Consider the following 23040-nt stretch of genomic DNA (forward strand, 5'->3'; position numbering starts at 1 on the left):
TTGCGACAAATTTGTTTTTCTTTCTCTCTCTCGTATTTTTTTGTTGTGTCGAATATCACGGTCATGAATAAAAGAGACCATTCTTCATGATCTCATGGTAGAGTGAATTGGTCAGAGGACTGATTCACTAGCGCCGTAGTGGGGGTGTGGCAATTCAGATTGTTGAAACCCTAGACGTATTATCCCCAAGGTTACTAGATACCCAGTTTGAGACAATATGTATAGACTGTCACTGGGGGCTCAATCGATATGTGAATCCGCCTTTATGGGAGCGTTTCGCAATCGAGGTAGTCGCAGTAACAGTAACTGCAGCCCATCCAAGATATTTCGAAACGCGCCCTATATGTTTTGAAATGGATACACGGCATAACGGCCATAGAATTGAAATATCATTATTGAATTATCATCAATATCTATTTCAAAATGACGCTTCTATTCCTGAAGTTATAAATTGTCAAATTGGAATGGTTATGAAGAAAAATTATGACCTCACAAAGGAATGTTTTTATTGATCGCTTGTTAATGTTGAGTTGTAAATAAACTGCTGAGTTAATCCGAGTAGGCCTTTAACCAACGAATAAATTCGACTTGATCATTCTCTTCACATTTTCTTCCAATAATTTAGCTATTGACTGATGTTTGTAAGAAGTAATCCTTTGATTGGCCATTATCCTAGTCTTAAGGAGCGATTCACTCCAGGAAAAGAACTTTTCCGTTTTTCGAGGAACGGAATTTTAAAATATCATTTTCCGTGTGATTTTTCCTCAGGAGTTCGATTTTGTTGGTCAACTTGATCTCCAGTCACTCAAAATTAGAGATTATAGAGTCACAAAAGACTAGGCAGGTGCGTGAGGACCATTAAATATAGAGCTAGCATTTGCAAATGAAGTTTATACTTAATATTTGAACAATAATTTTTTTTTTATTCAGATATTAAAAGAAATTCTGAGGAACGGATAAATTTCAAAATGTATCTTTACCAGCACTTTTTAGAGTCAAAGAACGAAAATTTGTGATCATATTCAAAAAACTATTTCAGAAAAGAATATATTGGGATTCATTGAATTATTTTTTCGATTAAGATATTATCTAAGTCTGGAAGTGGGGTAAGATCAACAAATTGTCTGTAGTCCATCAAACTGACGGAAAACTTATAAATGATTTTCTCTGATGTTATTCGATAATATTTCAGTAGCATTGGCACTATTGGCACTATGCGCAACACGGCATATTATTGATAAAAGTCGAATTAACAATACAATTGAAGAAAACGACTGAAAAAACGACTGAATAATAGGCCTGCTGCGTAATTATGACAAAGATACGTTTTGGAGCTGAATAAAAACATGGACAACCATTGTTACCAGACTGCGATTCTACGGTTTATTATTAGTTAAAATACCATTTTACAAGAATTGCAAAATAGATCAATCATTTTTTTGCTTTTTAAAGGAAACATCCAGGCACTGAAAATTTCAAGAAATAATCTTAGTAGACGAGAATCATTCGAAATCATATTTTTATTATTCAAATACATGAATTTTTCTCCGTATTATACATTCCAAATCATAAAAATTTGGTATGAGAATTAGAAAATTAGCAATAATATTACAATTGATTTTTAATTAATCCTCTCTTGTTCGGAATAAGAACGCTATATACTCATTTGAAAAATGGCTGCTACTAAAGTCTATGCTGATTGGTTCCGCCATTTTCTCCCCAGAATGAGCCCAGCGACAGAATTTAACGTGGGAACATCACTGAAATAGAGTCATACTGGAAAGGGAACTGCCATGCTATGCCCGTGAGCGGAAAACGAGCCAGAGAGAAGTAGATTTTCAAGGAAGCCTGTCTCACTCTCTCCGGCACTGGGCATGCGCAGAACGTACTAAACCACGCGCAGTACAATCGTCAAAATAAGTTCCGCCAGTCCGCGAAGTTAGCTACGAACCGCTCCTTCGTTTCAGTCCCATATTCCAACCAGTAGCTAACTTCACGGACTGGCGGGACTTATTTTGACGATTGTACAACTGCTGAAACGTCCCTGTAGAGGGATAACGGCCGCAAGACTAAAATGTCAGAGCCATAAAAATCGAAGAAGAAGAAGAAGAAGAAGAAGACGATTGTACAAGCGAGTTAAAAATGTCTGTTGGAGCTATGTCCAGTGACTCCAAGAGTTGTAAAAATAATTGGGATGCTGTGAGAATAAAGAAAAATACTGTTGGACACGCAAAAAGTTGTTCATTACAAAATTAGACGGAGTGTATACGAGTATTATGTATTGTTAGTGACGAAAAATTATTGAAATTAAAATGCTGAGCAGTTGCTGCGTAAAAAATTGCCCCAATTTTTGGTTTCCCAATACTAACCTTACATACCATATGTAAGTGATTTTTTTAATTGTTTTATTGAAGACTACGATTAATATTAGTGATTAATTTGAGAAATTCTTTTATATAACATATGAATTATTTTTTTTTACTCACAAGGAGAGGCCAAGGGTTGTAGGTAAAAGTTTTCACTCAGCTTGATAATATTTAAAGAGTGTCACTAGTTGTTTAAATTCTCTTATTTATATTTTTTTCCATCGTTTATATGACACGAATTGGACTTTGGTTTATTAAATTTTTCTACTCTAACACTCTGGACATTTTCATTGATTTTTCCTACTCATATCTAATGAAAAAAAAATTGTAACATTTTTCATTCTTTATTACAGTATTGGAAAGACAATAGAGACTGATTATGATTCACTTAATGGGACACCGAGGCAGCTTTCTGAAATTTAAGAATTGATTTCTCTTCCAATGATAATCTACAATATTCAATCGTTGACTTTGTGTTCCAGGAGTTATATTGATGATACCGAATTTTACTATTCCAAATATTCAGGAAGATATTGACTCAGAGAATTCCGAACCATCTTCAGATTGATCGAATTGGAAATCTATTGAGTTGTATATTTTATTAATTGATCTCTGTGTGGAATTTTTGTAAATCATGAATTAATAATTTTCCCATGAATAATAATTTTGGGGAAAAAACGTTTTTGCATGAATTCCATGTCATAAATTTGGATTTATAAAAATACATTTCTTGCGAAAAACAGTAATTGAACGTCAATTCTGAAGTCGAGACGCTGTAGAGGGCAAGGAAAAACTTTTGGGGCTGACGGTACGAGAGAGACAGGCTTCCTTAAAAATCGACCCTCTCTCTCGGCTCGCGTCAGGCATCTCAGTGCCCTTTCCAGTATGACTATTTCCAGTGCCCACTGTCGAGAATATTCGATGACAGTTTTTCTCACTCCTTTTCGTCCAGAACATACTTCCTCTTTCCCTTTTCTCGTATTATTTAAACAACTCAAATTTATAACCGCTTGAACATCCGATGTGTCATTCCAAAATCAACTTCTAAATGACTAAATCCTCATAAAATGAACATTTTCTGTTAAATGGAGCAATAAAATAGAAAAAAATATATATATATATCAGAAAATAGTTTTGAACTCAGATCGCCAGGTTGTTGGGCAGACGCGCTGCGACTCGGCTAAAGCGCTATTTCGAATGCTAGGTGTTAGGAACTTATACATATGTTATGCCCAAATCTTTCAGATAAAATTTCTCCCTTATTTTTGGCCATCTGCCCCTACGTTTTTGGTGGTTCATACCACTAGTAACACCCTTCAAATACATGAAGACTGAATGCTGTCGGCGTCCGGCACAAGCCGGTCTCAGAGGCAACCACTTAAAGGCCAAAAGCAATCCACTTCTACAAAATGGAATAACAACAACAACAACAACAATGATAATAATAATAATAATGGCGTTATAAACACCCTGGTTTATCAGAGTTGCGTTATGGGGGTGCAAGTTGCAGACACTTGATGTCGGGCTTGCAGACAGTTGCCAAAAACTCTAACGCTTCTTTTATCGGTGTGTCCGACGTATGCAATTACGAGTAATATTCATCGTCATAATGCGACTTTGAGAGTACCCAATTATGACTTGCGGTACTCCTATGAAATAGATAGAACACAGGTGCTGCCTTAGGCTCCAGGAGATATTGAGTCCGTCGTCGTGAATGAAAGGTGTAAGATTTACTGGAACTTTTCATTCGCGATTGTCAGGCTTACCGCTGCAACGAAAACTGACATTGTCCTCTCTGATTTCGATGACAAAATTATCTATCATTGAATTCTCGGCTCCAGCTGAGAGCAATATAACAGCTAAGGAAGAGGACAAACAGCTCAAGTATCAACCACTCCTGTTTGACCTACGTCAACTGAACCGGGGCTTCAGAGTAAAATTGGTTGTCCTCATTATTAGTTCTTTCAGGGGAATGAAACAGTCGTTCATATCTGCACTCGAAATCATCCCGGCTTATAGGCGTGCCTTCATATTAGCTGGTCAAAAGCAGAGGCTGTCATCCTTGGGTCCCTTCGTCTACTTAGGCAGCATGATTCTGGACTACAGTAGAGCTCACCCTCTGGTTAGAGGGTGTACTATTGCAGAGCGATTAGGGAAAGTTTGTATCGCTTTGCTTGCTGGACGGTCTTCGAGGTGAAGTCGGAACCCTCGAGGATAATCGCTCAACAATCTCATTTACGAGTTGAAAAATAAAATATAATAATAATAATAATCATAATGCATGGAGTAGTAGCTGATAGAGTTGATGCTATGCAGACATCCATAATAATTACTTTGCAAAACGCATGAAAAAATTCAATAGAAAACCAAGCGAATTCGCTAGAAAATTGTAGTGGAATCCTATAGGCATTCGATGGCATTTCTATAGGATTTCTATTGGAATTCTATTGGAAAATTCTATTTGTTTTTTGCGCTGATTCGATTGGATATTCAATACGAAAAAGTCAATAGATTTCAAATTTTTGTTTGAATTTTTCTCTTGGATTTTTCCTATGAGAATTATTGGACACAAATTTTCTCCGCTGGACATCTTCGACACCTTCTATCTAAATCAATCAAAACATATATATCCGTTCATACAACGTTTTCGAGATATTCCCCCTTTTCTGTTTTTTCATAAAAAAAAAACTTTGTAAACACTCAACGTTGTGCAAAAATCGAGATATCAACTTGAAATTTCGACAGAATCTTCCTCTCAGGATCACATTGTTTGGTTTTGAAAATGGGTTCAATCGCATCAGTAGGTTCGGAAATATTCGACTTGTTCTGAAAATCTTACATGGAATATCTTCAAATCTATGCAACCGATTTCATTTTTTCCCCACATATTCGTTTCGATACCTTCTGTCTAAATCAATAAAAAAACACATATACCAGTTCATACAAAGTTTTCAAGATATTCCCGTTTTTTCATAAAACAACTTTGTAAACACTCTAGCTTGTACAACAACCGATATATTAACGTGAAATTTGGACACAAAATATGTATATCCTCATACGCAGTATTCGAACCATTGAAATTTTGATAGCACTCATGGAGGTGGCAGCAATAACCTTCGAAAATTTTTGCTGGTAGTTAGTGTTGTGAAGCTATAAACTTTTGTAATATTTCAGACCATTCGGAAGCCCGCCATCAGTGTCTTGATGGCGAAAAAAACTTTGAACGTGTATAAATTGAAATTTCCACTTTGAAATGTTTTTTGTAATCTTCTTGGAGCTTGAAAAATGCTGTCAAAAATATCACAACGATTAGAAGTGTCCAAGTAAAGAAAAAAAATTATTTTCTTCTTTTTTTGAGCTAAAATCGATCTCTTGATGGTTTGCGACCTTTGATCATTTTTCAATCTTAAAGCTCGAAAAAAATGCACTTTTTTTAATCATCATTTTTGAACGCATTGAACCGGAGCAATAAGGTATTTTCATCAGGCAAAAAAATGTAACTGCTAAACGAGAATGGGTGGTACAAAAATTCGGAAAAAAATCTGGAATACTTGTTTTGAGTCACAGAACACCTTGAAAAATTGGGAAGACATTCGGAGAGATCATGAAACATGACTGTCTGATTTGACAGAGAATGCCCTCTATATGAATCAATTAAATAACCAAAACGGAACGATTGGGAAGCCTGTCATCAATTTATTGATGGCAAAAAAGGATAAGCATACTCCTAAGTAGAAAACCTCCATTCACATACTCACTATCACATACTCGCTATCACCTGCTTGTTTGTTATATTCCTTCTCATTTCCACTTAAATAGAAATCTATCAACTCGATTGTTATTACCCGTCAATACGAAAATAATTTTCCCATTTCATCATTCATTGTCACCATCCAGCCCCTAAAGAATCACCATCTATAATTAATAAACTTCAGAAACAGTACGTGAAAAAAATAATTCTGAGGGAAACTATTTTACTTGAAAAAAAAAAGAATTTATCCATCTCTATCATTTAAGGAGAAGCGAGAAATGAAGAAGAGAAGGGACGAAGTGAACGAGTAAATGTTTGCGCATGCGCTCTACACTTGAACGAACTCGAAGTTGGCGCCCACCACATTGAAAACTTACGGCATGCGGCTGTGCTACTCAGTCGCGCGCCAACACTGGTTCGGAAGGTTTGGTTAATTTTAGTTTCCACTATTGTTTTCTTTTATTTTAAACCCTCTTTGACAGAGCTCGGTTAGTATCCAAGTTTTTTGGGATGTGTTAGTGACTAACTGCATCGTTAAATATGTCAATATTGAAATAGTTTAGAAACTGAATAATAATTTCAGTTCACGTTGAATTTGTTGATAATTATTTCAATAGTGTTGTGATGAAAAATGAGTATTTAAACAACTGAAAACCAAACTCCAAACATTTGAAAGGACTATAATAATTCAAGTGATAACGGCTCGACTGAGAAACCTTGTGAAGTTTGCCTTAATAACTTTGAGGAAATAATTGAATCATTTTTAATAGTAAACTGTGATGCGTGAGTGAGTGATAATATGGAATCGCCAGTAATGTACGAGGCTGCACACCAGACCCAGGGTCCGGGTGCGCCGGAGCTCAAGAAACCTATAGTTCTCACAAATAACAATAATAGTAATAATAACAATAACTCAGCACTCCAAGTCAATCACAATCAACAGACCAGTGTCGCAGTAAGCAAAGTGTCAGCGAGTAAAGCTACGTTGCACCAGCAGTATGCTGAACATTGTGCAGCAGCGGGGGAACTAACGGATCTCAACACACCGGAAATATCGTTAGATCTGCAACATCTCATCGATGATTCTCACTTCAATGATGGTCTCCTAGATATGCTCGGTGGTGGTAATGGTGGAGTTAAACAGGGAAGGACGACGGGATACCCAAGGACGACTCTGGCATATATGCCTCAACCTGTACACAGTGGTGCGAGTTATCATCAGGGTAGTAACAGTTGTAGTGACAGCAACAGTTCAACTTCTGAATCACCTAGTATCAAAGAAGAACCAGTCGATCCAGCTGATTACAGACGTCACTGTCCGCAATATCCAACCGGAGGTTACAGTCCTGCTAATGGACCTTTCGCCAATGGGGGACCTACCTTTACAAACCTCACACCATCTACTGCACCAGGCGGTCACTCTGTGCATCATCAGCATCCCCAACAACCTCAAAATCATCAGCAACCGCAGAGGGGACCTATGAAACCTGTAATGTCACATCAACACCAGGCAGCTGCTGCCGCTGCTGCTGCCGCTGTTGCTAGGAAACAATCCAAATCAGTGGATAAGGCTAGCGATGAGTACAGAAGGCGACGTGAAAGAAATAATATTGCAGTTAGGAAAAGTCGGGAAAAAGCAAAGGTACGATCGCGTGAAACTGAAGAAAAAGTGAAATTACTTGTCAAGGATAATGATCTGCTTAAGAAAAGGATTGAACTGCTTACGGAGGAGCTCAATGTGCTCAGGTCACTGTTCAGCAGCGTTGGTGTTGTCCCCGAACAGCTGCACCGTGAAATATCAAGGCATTTGGATCAGTTTCAGCAGCATGCGGTTGGACCGATGTAGCATCCGTAACATCGTGCTTTTTCAGATCGTGGAAGAAGATTCTTCTCTCTTCGTTTTGTTGTTTATAGAGGACTATAGTTGTGTCGACCTTCATGAAATTATTAACAGATACATATTTGGCGGTTAAAGATGCTGGTAATGTGTGCATCTTTCGAGCCAGATCGATTTTTCAAAGATCGGAATTTGATGATTGAACGAATTATTCGAGGTAGATTCTCCGAATGGGTAAAGTGAGAGAAGGAGAAAGTGGCTTCCTCCGAGGTCAGCGGGAAGGTAAAATATAAATCACTTCATATTCTTTGTGTTACGAGGCTCGATACACTACGATTCTAACCTCGCTTCACTCAGCTAGATCGCCGTTTTCGGGCCCGTAATATAAAATGGTTAACATCATACGATTTACAAAGTATTTTCTAACGAATGTGAGCTTTTAATCCAAGTCCAGTGCGAGGATTATATTCACATTCATCAGGAAATACTTTGTGGACCTAATGATGAAATCCACTATTTCTGTAAATTTTAGAATTTAATTTGGGGGGATTGTTTTTCCCTGTGACAGCTATGTTTTGATCTCCTGCTCAAGACTCTGTTAAGATTCATTTTCGAAATGATGGATATGAGATGAGTTTTTTTTCCCTGTGTAATTTTGATTATCTCTGGTATTTTTGTGAAAAAAAATGATCATAGCTTAAGACTGGAAATACGGTTTTTTGAACCCGTGCAATGAAAAATATGACAGAAAGTGTAAGTAATACAGAGAAAAAACGGAGATTTTTAATAAAAACATTGTGAAAAGCATCTTGAAATAGGTATATATTCTTTGGTAGGTGGCGCATAAAGTCTCTCCATAGATTTATACATTGTTTCGCATGACGTTGTGATTAGATACGGTGTGTAATAGATTATAATCGTGTAAATTAATTAATTAGCGTATCGCTCTTGTACCTAAGTAACTCGTGGCATACCGAGATACCATAATTACCACGCACTGTATTGATTTAATCCATCGATATCGACATGTTATTTTTCTCGGCGAATGAACAAGAAAGGAAAAAAAATGACTAAGCAGAACAATTGTGAGAAGAGTTCAATGAATTACGGTAACTTGCGTTAATGAAAGGGATGTGTGCGATAGGGAAAACCGAAAAGGAAACAAATTACCCAAAACACATACACACTCTCGTATTACAGTTAACTTGAATTTACATTAATGATTAAGGAAAATTATCGTCATTGTAAGTAAAAATTAATATATTTTGTTTAGATAACATGCAAAGAGCGAGAGAGAGAGAGAGAGAATATATATGTATTAATTAATTTGTTCATTCAAGGAAATGACAAAATCACAGAAATTGTTATGGAATCATTTTCAAAATCGTTCATTATATTCCAATGCTGACAGTCACTACAGGTCACTCTTCTGTATTTTAAGTTACCGTTCGAGAAAACTAGTAAAAAAGATGGATAAAATGTTTGAAGCGGGCTTCATCTATTTTATTGTTCGTTTGTTGATCATTCTGTTGTATAGACGCAGCAAGTTCCCTCTCCTTCATATATTTTTTCTATAGTTTCTAGTAAGCAAGCCACTTATAGACACCTAAAATTTTCAAAAAATCAAAACGGTTTCATTCTGATCATTGACGACCGATGGCAAATTAATTACTAAAACAGTGTACACGCGTTTTCAGATGTATCATGACAATTGGATTCGTCACGATTATGATTTATTTTTTAGTTTTTTTCTTTGCCTCTGCGCACAGTGTAACTGGCAAGCACGAGATTGTACGGGTATGAATGTACATTGAATTGTTAACAGCGTTCAACGTGAACGTTTATACCGAGTATAAGATTACCTTTCATGGGTGTCTTCATGTTAAAGCACAAATATATTTTGATATGAAAATTCACTAGAAAAATGTTTTGAATCTTCTTTTTTATCCTTTTGTTATTTTTCGGGGCTACAAGATTTTCAATAATATGAAAAGTTGAATTTGAGGGGAATATGAACACAATAATGAGTTGCTAATTCCGAAAATTATCAAGTATTGATGATAAAAGTAGATGTGAAACAATGAAAATTGAACGATAGGTATACTCTCTGGAACATCAACAAGAAAATGTCGAACCGGAATCAGTTCAATGAGTCACAAGATAAGTTTTCTGTTAGTCAGATAAATAGATTAATGCCACGGGTTGTATATATGATACCGTTAATACGCATACACACGTTGTATTCATATTGGCTGCAAAAACTTTGCGCAGTACATTTTTCACACGTGTGTTGAGAGATTATAAATAGAAATCAAGTATACTTGGATATTGTATCATATATATACGAGGCTAAGACACTGCGTCGGGATGCCATTTCACATTGAGAATCATTGAGAAATTTTTTTCGTTCTGGGTGAAAAGAAAATCGTTCATTTCTCTGTTCATTTTTGTTTTTTTTTCTTCACAGATTTTATTCATGAATTTCTTCCACTTCGATAAATTTAATTCCAAGTGGTGTTTTAGTTGATTTAGAAAAATTATTCAATCAAAAAGAATAAAAAATGTGAAGAGCAATTTACCTTAGTATATATAGTGTTAATAGGCATTTCAGAAGAACAATGTGCACAGGACTCTATTACCTACAGGGCTCTGAAGATCATCTATAAAACATTTGAAGCAGGTGCATTATTCTGACGAATGAGAAAATGGTAAAAATTGATAATCGTATGATGCGCATAATTTTAGACACGTCCATTCAAGAAATGACATAATCCTCCAACAAGTTTTGACGCCAAGGTGTCTGCAGCCTGACGAAGGTTACTTTTCGAACTTGAAGCGATCGCTTATTAAATTATTCATTGCCAAGATCTACGCCATTTTCTTCTGTGTCATATTTCATTCGACTCCTGTATTATTTTCCATTCGATCCATCAGGTTTCGATGATTGACCTGTTGATCCATTCAACTAATAATCCACTTATCTATTTATCTCCTTTGCTTACCCTCCATTCCTACAATTATAATCTGGGTTAGGGCCACCTTTGCTAAAACACTCACTGGTGGACCACTCCGAGAAAATTTGTTTCAAGCTGTTTTGGCCACATGTGTACTAATGCCAATGACATATAGACTGCATGGTACCAAAGTAGATGCTCGTGTATGTTACATGTTGATGGCATTCCAAGCTGAGTGGATCGAGTGGTGCACTTGATACGCAGACTAAATGCGGCCAGGTCGTTCTACAAAATATATCTCCGAATATATTTCATCCCTCCTCATATTTTGAATGCTTCTAATTGATTCAGATTACTTCACAGGTCACTTTTCATTCAAGGAGTTTTACCGTGAGAATGCAGAGCTGGAAGAAATGAGTGAAGGGATCACGTGAAAAAAAATGGTACAGAAGACTGCTAAGTATTATTGATGCATTCACTAGGAAGTTGTATTAGTTTTCTACAGTTTCTATTGGAAAATTACACAGCATTTCTACTTATTTTTTCAAGTACCAATGGTAAATAAAAATGAATTTACAGAAAACATAAACTGATTTTTTTATCCACCTTATTTTACTGAAATGTTTCCACAGAAAATCCTCGGCATAAATTTTTTTGTTTTTTGCTCCCGACTGGAAGTCTTGTTTTTGTTGGATTTGAACATTTTCTAATTTTTTCACTGTCATTTATTGCTTTCATTTAAATATTTAAGCGAAAAGAATTGGAAAATTTCAAATGAACAAATTGTACAGAGACGATCTCAACAAAATAAGTTGTATCGAAAGATCAAAATTCCCTATTTTCGTCCGAAGAAACGTGCAGGGAAGTTCCAAAATTTTCGAATAGAATCGGAAAAAAAATTTCATAGAAAAACCTAAATTTTCTAATGCTAGTTTTTTCTATTAATTTTTTTTTCTGACGTGGTAAAATGTAGATTATCCTCTAAATATAGGTAACTGGCGAGAAGAGCTTTTTGCGATTTTTTTCACTGCAAAAATATAGCTCTGATAATTTTCTGTCAACTTATTCATGTCAGAGATATTACATTTTTGTTAATGATTAATGTTGAAACCGGCAGCTGAAAAGCTCGATACTACATACTACATGCAGAATTAAACAGTCTATTCTAAATTGAAAAGTGCATTCGTCAATAAAAATTCCATAAATGTTTTTTAGAGAGTGAGTTCCAAACTGGAAAATTCTCTCAGCCACTATTTATTGGGCGTGCTGTAATATACCAGAAAAATATATTGAGTTATATACAGCATACAGCAGTGTATTTGTATTACAGCTTTTGCAGCTTTGTAATGTAATGCACTAAAAATAAAAACAAGTAGCGAGCATGTGGCAGTGAAAATCTCACTCATTAATTTTGTTTTATACTTTGCCATAAAAAAATTGATGGTGGGCTTCCCAATGGTTTTTAGCGCAATAAGATTTGATTTCAATTTGATATTTCGATTTTTGCGTCTGCTAGAGAGCGAACAACGATTTTGAGGTAAAAAAAAATCGATATATCTCCAAAACTTTATATGAACGGGTATATATGAGGTATTCCACGGCAAATGAGTCAACCGCTGACCCTCACCCTCTTGGAAATTGATGGCGATTTTTTCTACGATTGGGGAGGTTGAAAAACTATATCTCAAATTTTTTCAGATTTTTTTGGCAGCCCAGTTCGGAGAAATGATTTTTGTTTCGTTTTTCCGGTTTTTTTCAATAACTCGAGCTCTATCCATTCGATTTTTATTTATTAAGCGTCCAAATTTTTCATTTTTTACTGCCTATAAGAATATTTTTAGTGAATTTTTTTTTCGATCTCTAGATGCGCATGATAACGACTTTTCAAATAAAAAAATTGAAAAACTTGATTTGCAAATTACGTCACGGATGATTTGTTTCATTTTTTTTTCAGTAATTCTTATAATCAAAACAAGTATTTTGAGCCATCATACAAGTTGGGCATCGTCCTGGATCTATTTTATTTTCAATTTTTTCGTTTCGAAATTCCGTAAATTTGGTTGCAACACCTCAAAATTGCGTTAATTGACTTTGATTATGGACAGTATGCAGTGCAATTGATTGGATACCAATATATCACATATTTTTTCGATACATAGTCGAAGTCGTTTTGTGGTGTTTCGACCAATTTGCGAAATTTCCAAAAGAAAAAATTAAAAATAACATAGATCCAGGAGGATGTCCAACTAGAATAACAGCTCAAAATACTTGTTTTGATTATGATAATTATTTTTTTATTAAAGGCATTTTAAACCCATTTGGTTTACTCCGCCATCTATCGTCTACCTAACTTTGCGGCTGTGGCCTACTTGCTGCACTATACCGCATTTGCTCCCGCGAGAGAGACGAAGGAAACCACAGAAAACCTCCGTCGGTACAGTCGATTCCTCTATTAGGAACCCCGCCCCTCGCTCGTCCAGAGCCGCGGTGAGACGCGGACCCCACCAGAATCCGCCCCAGGCGAGCCCCTTAACTCGCTTTACCGGAAGTTAAGAGTCCCCCCCTGTCGGGATCCGAAGCCCAGCCACCCTTTCGAGCTCCCAACCCCTGTTTCCAGAAGCTAAAAAACCCGACCGGACTGGGACTCGAACCCACGACCTCCTAGTGGCCAAGCCGAACTAACGATTTAGCCATCGCGACCAATGGACGTCGGTGATTATGAGAGTTACTGAAAAAAATTATTGATTATCAACCGTGACGTAATTTGCAAAATTCAAGCTTTTCAACTTTTTTTTCGAAAGATCGTCATTATGAGCATCTAGGAATCGAAAAAAAAAAAATACTAAAAATAGTCGTATAGGCCGTAAAAAATCGAAAATTTTGATGCTTAATAAATCAAAATCGGACAAATAGAACTCGAGTTATTGGAAAACACGGAAAAATGTGAACAAAATTAAATCTCCGAACTGGGCTGCCGAAAAAATCTGAAAAAAATTTAGAGATAGTTTTTCAACGTCCCCGATCGTAGAAAAAATCGCCATTAATTTCCAAAAGGGTGAGGGTCAGCGACTGACTCATTTGACGTGGAATACCTCGTATATTTTGATTGATTAAGATAAAGGACATCAAGACGAACATTTTGATCAAATTTTATGAGGATCACAAGGAAATGGTCAAATTTCGCGGGGGTCAAATTTCGCGAGGGTCAAATAACACGAGGGTTGACTGTCATGAGGGAAATCCTCGGGTTTTCTAGAAAATTCGATGAAATTTTATGGTTTTATAAAAAAAAAGAGAGAATTCTTAGGGAGCCCAAGCAATGCTTAAATTTCACGAGGGTTGAAGGTGAGACTCTTGTGAACTGCTTGACCCTTGTGATGTTTGACCATTCGCTTGTTACCTTCGTGACTCTCGTGATGTTTGACCCCCGTGAAATTTGATGACCCCCTTGTGATCCTCGTGGAGTTCAACCCTTGCGACGTTTGACGATCCCCTTGGGACCTTCGTGGCTGTAGTGAAGTTTGACCATCCCCTTGTTACCCTCTTAACCCTCGTGAAATTTGATTACACCTTTGTTACCCTTGTGAACTGGATGTTTGATCATCGTGAAATTTGACCATTCTCTTGTTACCCTCGCGATCCTCGTGATGTTTGACCCTCGCGATATTTGTTATGAAAACCAATTTGTTATAAAAACCAAAACATTGGAGCAAATGTGTTAGTGCAAGTTTGAAAAATATCCATATTTTGTGTATCGATACGTACTCCATCGTTACATTCAAGTATCGGTACTGGGCACTTGCGTTCGAAAGAGTACACTATATCAATATGTTTGTATCAAGAAACCCGAGCGAGTCACAAACCCGGCAATCCTCGGTGATTTAACAAGAGCATGAGTATTAAATAAATAATTCATTTCTCATGTTTTCTCAGGATTTTTTTTTCATTCTTGTTGAAATCCCATTTCATGAAGAAAAGCAAATCTAAAAAATCCACAGAACGTGGGGGGAGGGGGGTCTTGGATTTTGTGATGGAAGGGTGGGAGGCAGTCTAAAATGTCCCTAATAAAATCTAATTTTTTTCCCTCTTTCACAATTACTTCGGATGTCAAGGGACTGAACGAAGATGAGCATATGTCGTCTCGCTTATTTATCAGCTGGATAACAGGTTACATGACTAAACAACACTGCAGAATAACAACGCGGTACAATAACATCAGTCAAAGTCAACACAGAAACTATATGGTGGTCCTTTTTGGGATCCGATGCCAGCCCCGTCCTCGTCGTGGGTCCTGGGTAACGCCAGGAGCTGGTAAGGCGTGAAATTTAATTGCCTTACCATGCTCGTGAATTTATAGAAATACTTATATTTAAATTAATTTTGAAAATTAATTGCCTTCAGAAGGAAGGTGTTGAAAAAGTGAGGTCCCGGTCATCTACCTGGTCAACCATATTATTATATTGTGTTGTACCAAAGATTTTAAATTCACAAACTGGCAACCTAGTCCCAAATTGGTAAGAAAGGTCGAGACCCATTGTAACCATTGGAAACTGGAGATAGTTGAGTTGTCGTGTGATGAATTGTCTGGGTGGTGAATTGTCGGGTGATAAATAGTTATGTAACCCAAGATTCGATCCTGGAACCTTCAGGTTGCTAGTCCTTGACTTTACCCACTCGGCCACGGTAGAGCTATTCGTTACGAAAAAGTTTAAACTCAATATAGATATGGTAAGCAGTCTATTTATTAACAATCAATAAATAATGTGATTACAGCATTCCCAAGAATTGAAGTGAAAGAATTTGTGTTTATCAATATGGAAAATGAAGATCTTTTTTCTCTGCGATGATTTGTAGAAATTGAGAATTGTTCATGCTTCTAATTATTTTCCTTGCTTGCCCGTTATCATAATTTGACCCTTATGAGTGTTTGACCCGTAAGGTCTCGAGTTTGAACCTTACATACCTTACGATCATTTGTCCCTTGACATCCGTTTACATGTTTTTCTGTATGATCCATTCGATCCCGATGATCATTCGACTTTTCATAAAAGCCTCCAACCCTTACAAGTAGATTTGCTATTACCCCTATTTAACCCTTATGACCGTCATGACCCTTGAGAGTGTTTGGCCCGTTGGATTATTGGGCTCCCTGCTAGACAGTGATCCTAATGAGAGTTTGATCCTTCGGATCGGTCAACTTCTCTTTCTTGTTTGACCCTTATGAAGTCTCGGCGTCCGAAGTTTACACAATTATTGGCTGAGACTTGGGACTCGCCGAATGACCATTTGACGTTCAGCCGACATTTGGCAGTAAAGGGGTCCCCGAGACTTGGCATGCCAGCCCAAAGCCGATGTTTGGCCATGAGTGAATTCAATATGAGTTTTTCTGACAGAAAAAACTGGAAACCAGAATTTTAAAGTGTTTTAAAGAGTTTTCAAGGTCGTAGTGTCTTTTTCGGAGATTCGATGGAGTATAGGTATTACCTTAGTAAGTATTTAGAGAGGAAAAAATTTCGAATTGGTGCTCAACCAATTATGCTTAAGATTGAGTACAAATATGGGTCTCAGTATTACCAATAAGGAGTCACAATTTTAGCTTTTTTGCAATAACTATTCTCGAATAATTGTCATAGTTTCGGACGAATACACACCTGTATACAGACATTTCTTGGAAACATTTTTTCCATGTTTTCTGATATTGTTATTCATTTCCATTCACTATTAGAGAATTGAAAAAAATCATAGTTACAAAGCTTCCCTTGGGAAACCTAAAACACGCAAGTATGCCTTAACGAACTTGTGAAGAATACCTCAATGTCAATAAATCAGAAGATATCATGGAGTTAAAAATGAAGACATTCACTCAATTGAAATCAACGACTTTAATTTGCTTCCCATTGTCGTTTCTGTAATGAGGGTAAATTAATCATAGGAAATAAATAAATGGTGTTAATCTAAGATGAATGTTCCTACGGATGTAAGACATCGCTGCATGCTGGCATAGGGCCGAAAAATAAAGAATAGAACTTTCATCATCTCAGTGAATACTTATTTCTGGTTCCTCTCATTTTTCCGTCATTAGATCACAAATGAATAACATTAGTGCTGCTGTAATATCGAAAGCAGTCACTATTACCGTGACGAATATTACGTTGCTGGTAGTCTAGGTGCCCCCTTCTCCGAGTTCTTTCATACATTACGCCTGTACTATCCAACTCCTTTTTCCTTTCGTTTTACTCGCTCACCAACACTGATGAAGACCCTACATGCCGCTCACAGACATAACACTGTAATCCCCCCTCGCCCAGTTGAAACACTCTTACTCTTGCGCGCAAGAAAATCAGGTCACTGCGCTGCAAGAAAGTCAGCTGTATTCCCACCGAGGATTAGAATGATTGTGCCTAAGTATAGCTGATGTATAGTCATTCAAACTGATTCTGTTAGTTTTCTATATGTATAAATGCTTTGTGAAGTGTAAACTTCGGGACCTTAAATTTGTCCGGGAGATGACTTGAAATATAATAAAATGCGAAAATATGATCTTCTTGAACATGTGGATATGTATGTCTTCATGTCTGTGGACGTCCACATAAAAACAGCCCACTTTACTCGCGTTTTCGTCACCGCAATGCCAATTTAAACTAATGTTAGATTATTCTTTTATTCATAATTAGCGACATTTTTCATGCTATTATGGTCATTGTGGATTCAAAATGTGCGGAATATTATCAATAATTCATATCTCTATCCTTTTCCATATCTATCCATTCATATCTGTATCCTTTTGAACAAGCAGGGGTTCGACCCGATCTGACAGAAGGCATGTGACCGTTACTTTTTGCGTCATTAGTCTCTTTTTTTTTATCAATTCCATCGATAGTAAAACCCAATGAATCCTTAGCAATTCTCCATTCTTGAGACACGCGCATAACCGTAACCACATGTTACAGGGTGTCTACAGGAAAATATTCAACCTTTTAGTGAAATAGATTTATGCAAAAGGTTAAATATCGGCGAAATTGCTCGTCTGATTGCGCCTATCCAAAATACCAACCTTCAATATTGTAAGAACTATAATCATACCAAGTCTCAACTTGCTATCTTAATTTGTTTTCAAGTAACAAGAATGCAAAAACGAAAAACAAATATAAATAAGAATGAAAAAACTGTAGCGAAGTTACTTGTATTTATTTCATATTATTTCAATCTATTGTATTCGAGCTCGCCTTAGCAGCCGAATACCTTATTACGTTGCCTCACGACAATTCGTAATAATTCGGACATCTTCGATCGGAGGATTAATACCGTTGTCGCAGGAGCATTCGTTCCAGCTCTCATGGTGTGAACCAAAGTTTTGTTTGCTGTGAATAAATTCTAATACGATATATGATAATTCCGAGTGTTATACCTTACAAAACCCTTCGATCCTTACCGAAAATCCCTCAAAAAATTTAAAAAATAAATAACGCCAATATCTGGAAAATTTTGTATTAATGGGTATAGATATTTTGATTGATGTAGATAGAAGCCGTCGAGACGAGTATTTTGGAACAGGCTGGAACAGCTAGCGCCAAATTCCTAGGAACCAGTCACGGGGAGGCAGCGCAAGCGCACCTCTCCGAAAGCGAACTCTAAGCCCGCGAAGAAACGAAAAGAGCCGATAGCACCACCGCCGCCCACTGCGAAATCGCAGCTTCCGAAGAGGTCAGAGTGGCAGTAAGCCAAAGGAAAGAAGAAGAAGAAGAAGCAGCTTACAGAGCAGTCTTCAAAGCAGAGGAAACGAGCGGCAAGACCTGACACGCTGATCATTCGCCCGAAGCACGAAGGTTCGCCCGAAGGTTCATACTCTGACATCCTCAAGCGAATGAAGCAGGACGCAACAGCCTGTCAGTCCCAACAGTGCGTAGAGAAGATCCGGAGGACGGCTAACGGAAACATCATCCTCTCGAAAGAGCACACCGACAAAGCTCCCGGCCTACAGAACGCCATAACTGAACTCGTCGGAGATGATGCTGAGGTCCTCAGTAAAACACCGGAGGAAGATGTCGAGATCAAGGACCTTGGGGAGACAGCGACGAAGCAAGAAATCCTCGAAGCTTTGAAGAAGGCTGCTGGAGAGGGTTCCGGAATTTCGGTGAATACGGTCAAGTCGCTGCGGAAAGCATACGGAGGTACCCAGACCAAAAGTAGCTCGTCCATCTATAGGGCAGTGTCCATCTACTGGGTAGCTTACCCTAATGTGTGAAGGAATGAAATGCTTCATTTATTATAAGCTGAGTGTATTTTTCAGCATAATACCCGCGTACTTTATTGCATTTCACGGAATGATTCCAGAATCATTGCCCAAAATTATTTTTTTTTGTAGAAATGGGAATCTTTTCACAATTAAAAAAAATGGAAATCTCTTGTTTGGTTATGATAATACGGTGATAAAACGGAGTAATGTTGAGACCCGTTTACAGTGCACGCGCCATGACCTCAGAGTATGAGATAACCTTTCGAACCTACCCATTTTGACACCGCCTATACCTTCACAGTCAGACTAATTGTACCAGTTTAGTTTTCTGTTATTAGAAATCATAATTATCCCGAAATAATATGTCTTTTTGAATTTTTTTTAATTTTCCATTTTCCTGCTATTGTTGCACATTAACAGCGGAACATTCAATCTTTTCCCATCCTATTTGCCTACAAAATTATCTGCGAGAGTATATTGAAGGATTATACAGAGATTATTTGAACCATTACTTTTTTCCCATCATTCCAAATTTCTTATCAATTGGAAGAGAAGAATTTTTGCTTATATGAGTCCCATAAAACTACTATTATGAAAATTTATTTTTACCTAAGGAAGCGCGCCACGTATGGAAAAATCATACAGAAATTTTCTACATGGATTGCGTCAACTCTGTAGACCACTTTATAGACTCTATAAACTCTACAGACTCTCGTCTTCGGCTCGGGTGGTATTTCTGCACGTGGGCATGACTCCTTGAATTGACCTCTCCAGGCTAGAAATATACGAGTATATATAAAATCCTGGGAATTAGGATTCATATAGAATCATTCTATTATGCACAGAAAAATCAATAGACAAACCTAGAATTTGCTAGACAATTCTACTGTATTTCCCTTGAACTTTCTATTAGTTTTTGGCCGATTCTATTGAAATGTTCAATAAAAAATATTCTCGGCTCAAATTTTGAATTTTTTTGTTTGACGTTCTTGATAAAAAGAAAATATAAATAAAATGAGAGCAATATCAAATTTAAGCCGACGAAATTCTATAGAGAATATCTCAGTAGATTGAGTTCTTTTCAAAAATCGAAGTAAATTGACTTTTCCTGTAGAATATTTTCTGATGACCATTTCAACAGAATCAGCAAAAAACTGTTGAAAGTTCTATAGAAATCCGGTAGAATTTTCTAGCACATTCGCTAGGTTTTCAAAGTAGAACATTCATCATCGACTAAAAATCCAAAAATCCCTGTTTATAAACAAATATGGCAAGAATTGAACTAGATCAGAAGCTCTGCCTCACTCTCCCTTGCGCTAAACTATGTCGAAAAGAGAACATTTCAGGCAGGTCTGATGAAAAAAGTACTTCTTTGAACGTAAGAAAGATAGAAATATGGAGCAGATACATTGCTCATATGATTGGGATGTAGGAAAAACCATGGCAACCTTCGAATAACTGAACCATTCCATTTTTTTATGGATGAGCATAATTATCATTCCTAATAAATTAGTAATTTGCTTTCGAATGGGTTTTTTTCAGCTCTTATTTCACTATTCTCTTCTTCTGTGTTTTCATGTCATACTATTATGGATTGGAATGTCATAAAAATTTTGCATTTCATTTCGTACTGTCGAATAATGCTACATTTAGACGCGATCAAGACTCGAATTCACTTTCAGTCTGGGTTTAATTAATATACAATCGAGGTTTAATCAGTGCGTAGCCGAGATTTATTCAGGGATTATTCTGGATTTAGCTAGAGTTCATTCCAGATACTGTCAGTATACATACGTGAACCATGTAAAAATTGAATATTCGGATATTTAAACCATTCGAACCATTACAAAACTTCCATTCGGAAGCAAAAAATGAGAATTTCGAGAGTACAGACCAGATAAATGATTAGTTAAATCACGGATATGAATTTTAATCAATCATGCAGAATTAACGATTCTCAATTTTATCCTTAAGGAGAAGATGAGTTAGAAGTTAATGGGTCAGAGGGGAAACATTGATAACAGCATTAGCATCATCAGTTATCAGTGGATAACTCGTGAAAAGTATATAATGATCCATCGTATGGAAATTGTTAGGTCATAGTTAATAAGTTTGATTATTCCTGAAATCAGGACGTCAAATCAAAACTATCTCGGAAACTTTGTATGGACGAGTATTCATATTTTGATTGATCTCGATAGGTGGCAGCAAGACGAGTATTTTGAAAAAAAAATTGAAATTGGACCAGTGTTTTAGGAGATATTGAGCAAAACAGTTTTCCACAAAAAGTTGAATATCTTTTAAATCTCTTGGTCGATTTCGCCTACTCACGAACTCATCCTGTGATATTATAAGAGCTACAATTTCACCAAATTTCAATATCCTATCTCAATTTTTTGGGGAGTTATCGTGTATACATCAAGTTTATCATAAAAATGAAAAATGGCAATTATCATCAAACTGTCCCTAGTTTCATAAGGATATTATGACATCGTTTGGTAGATGTTGTTACAAGGAATATTTTGACGTCGAAAAAATTCAATTAGGTTACATAGTTTTTGAGATATTGAGGAAAAACGATTTTTGAGAAATTGCTCTATCTCAACAACTACTTGATCGATTGGGCTGAAACTGTGCCCAGAGCTACTCCCAAATGATAGCAATTATGTGACAAAACTGCAGATTTATAGCTGCAACTTTACATGACTTTTTCTTGAGATTCATAAAGAATTTATCAAAAATCTGCACACACATACGGACATACATACACACATTTTCTAAAAACATCATATCTTCACGTTTTATGACATTCTACATGATTTCCAAGCAAAATTAGAAAACCGTAAACATGACCAATGACAAGGCTTCCATTCAGAGGCAAAAATGGATGAGAAGTGGATGACAGAAATAGATAAGACATGGGGAAGTAGGGTGAAAAGGGAGAAAAGAAATATCAATACATTTAGTCAAAATAACAAGAAAAGGAAAACAAATAATGCGTAGATTTACGGCTGTATGTGATCGGTGCTGCCTGCTCCGTTGCACGCCGTTTGTCGCATGTCTTCGGTTACACTGCTTCTTTTGCTAAGATCTGAAATTTCATTGTTATTGATGTAGAAATTCAGTTATCACAGTACCAACTGTCATTGACTTCAAAGGTTTGTCCTACAAGTACTAAACATTGTATATTGATAGTTTTATTTCAGTTTATTTCTTTCCAACTACGTACAGTTACCAACAGTCCTTATTAGAAAAATAGGGAGCTAGTCATAATCGGCGTGGTAAATCATATAAACTAAAATTCATTCATGTATTACTCTGCGATGATTTTCAGAGATTTCAAACAATTTCTGAGTATCTAAAACGTGGCGAGTTCGGTAAACTGTGAAAGAACAATAGCAAATATTGCTGTATTATATTAGCTTATGCGAGCACATACCGAAACTTTTTTCTGTTGACACAGCAGGACTTTTATTTCCGCGCTTTAATAAACGGTGATGAATAACCTGTCCCTGTTTTGCTCACTAAGGTTGTTCTTTTATTCATGTCGGCCCCTCCAAATTAACAATGAGTTTAATTGAAGATATGTGATAGAACGCATGCGCCAGCTCACTTGCGACCGTTACTCTATATGTTATCAGTCTTTAGCTTCCAAATAGGAGCTTTATAATTGTCAAATTCAAGTATCTAATTTGTTGGTTATATCAATCCGTTATCATCTCGAAGTCCAAATTCTATTTCTAGATCATGTACATATGTGCCCATGTATGTGTTCATGTGACGAAGCTATTTCGTGAATTGTTCTCTCATAATCTATCGAACTTTATGTTTTTAATCAGTGAAGTAGAGGTATACAAATAATTGTACTTGCGATTAATTCATGACCAATTAAATTT

The 23040-nt window shown here is 36.6% G+C and overlaps 1 protein-coding gene across 1 annotated transcript; it reads left to right on the top strand.

Moving 5' to 3' along the window:
- The first annotated feature begins 6530 nt into the window (after positions 1 to 6530).
- LOC107044179 (CCAAT/enhancer-binding protein) lies at positions 6531 to 9870 on the top strand. Its single transcript, XM_015265973.1, has one exon. The coding sequence runs from the start codon at positions 6917 to 6919 to the stop codon at positions 7961 to 7963; it is 1047 nt and encodes a 348-aa protein (XP_015121459.1). The 5' UTR covers positions 6531 to 6916; the 3' UTR covers positions 7964 to 9870.
- Positions 9871 to 23040: the final 13170 nt, after the last annotated feature.

The sequence above is a fragment of the Diachasma alloeum genome, unplaced genomic scaffold, assembly GCF_001412515.2.
Source record: "Diachasma alloeum isolate Michigan unplaced genomic scaffold, Dall2.0 Dall_scaffold_00681, whole genome shotgun sequence".
In the NCBI taxonomy this organism is placed as follows: domain Eukaryota; kingdom Metazoa; phylum Arthropoda; class Insecta; order Hymenoptera; family Braconidae; genus Diachasma; species Diachasma alloeum.

Coding starts and splice junctions, on each gene's coding strand:
- LOC107044179 (XM_015265973.1), top strand. CDS start 6,917: ATGGAATCGCCAGTAATGTACGAGGCTGCACACCAGACCCAGGGTCCG.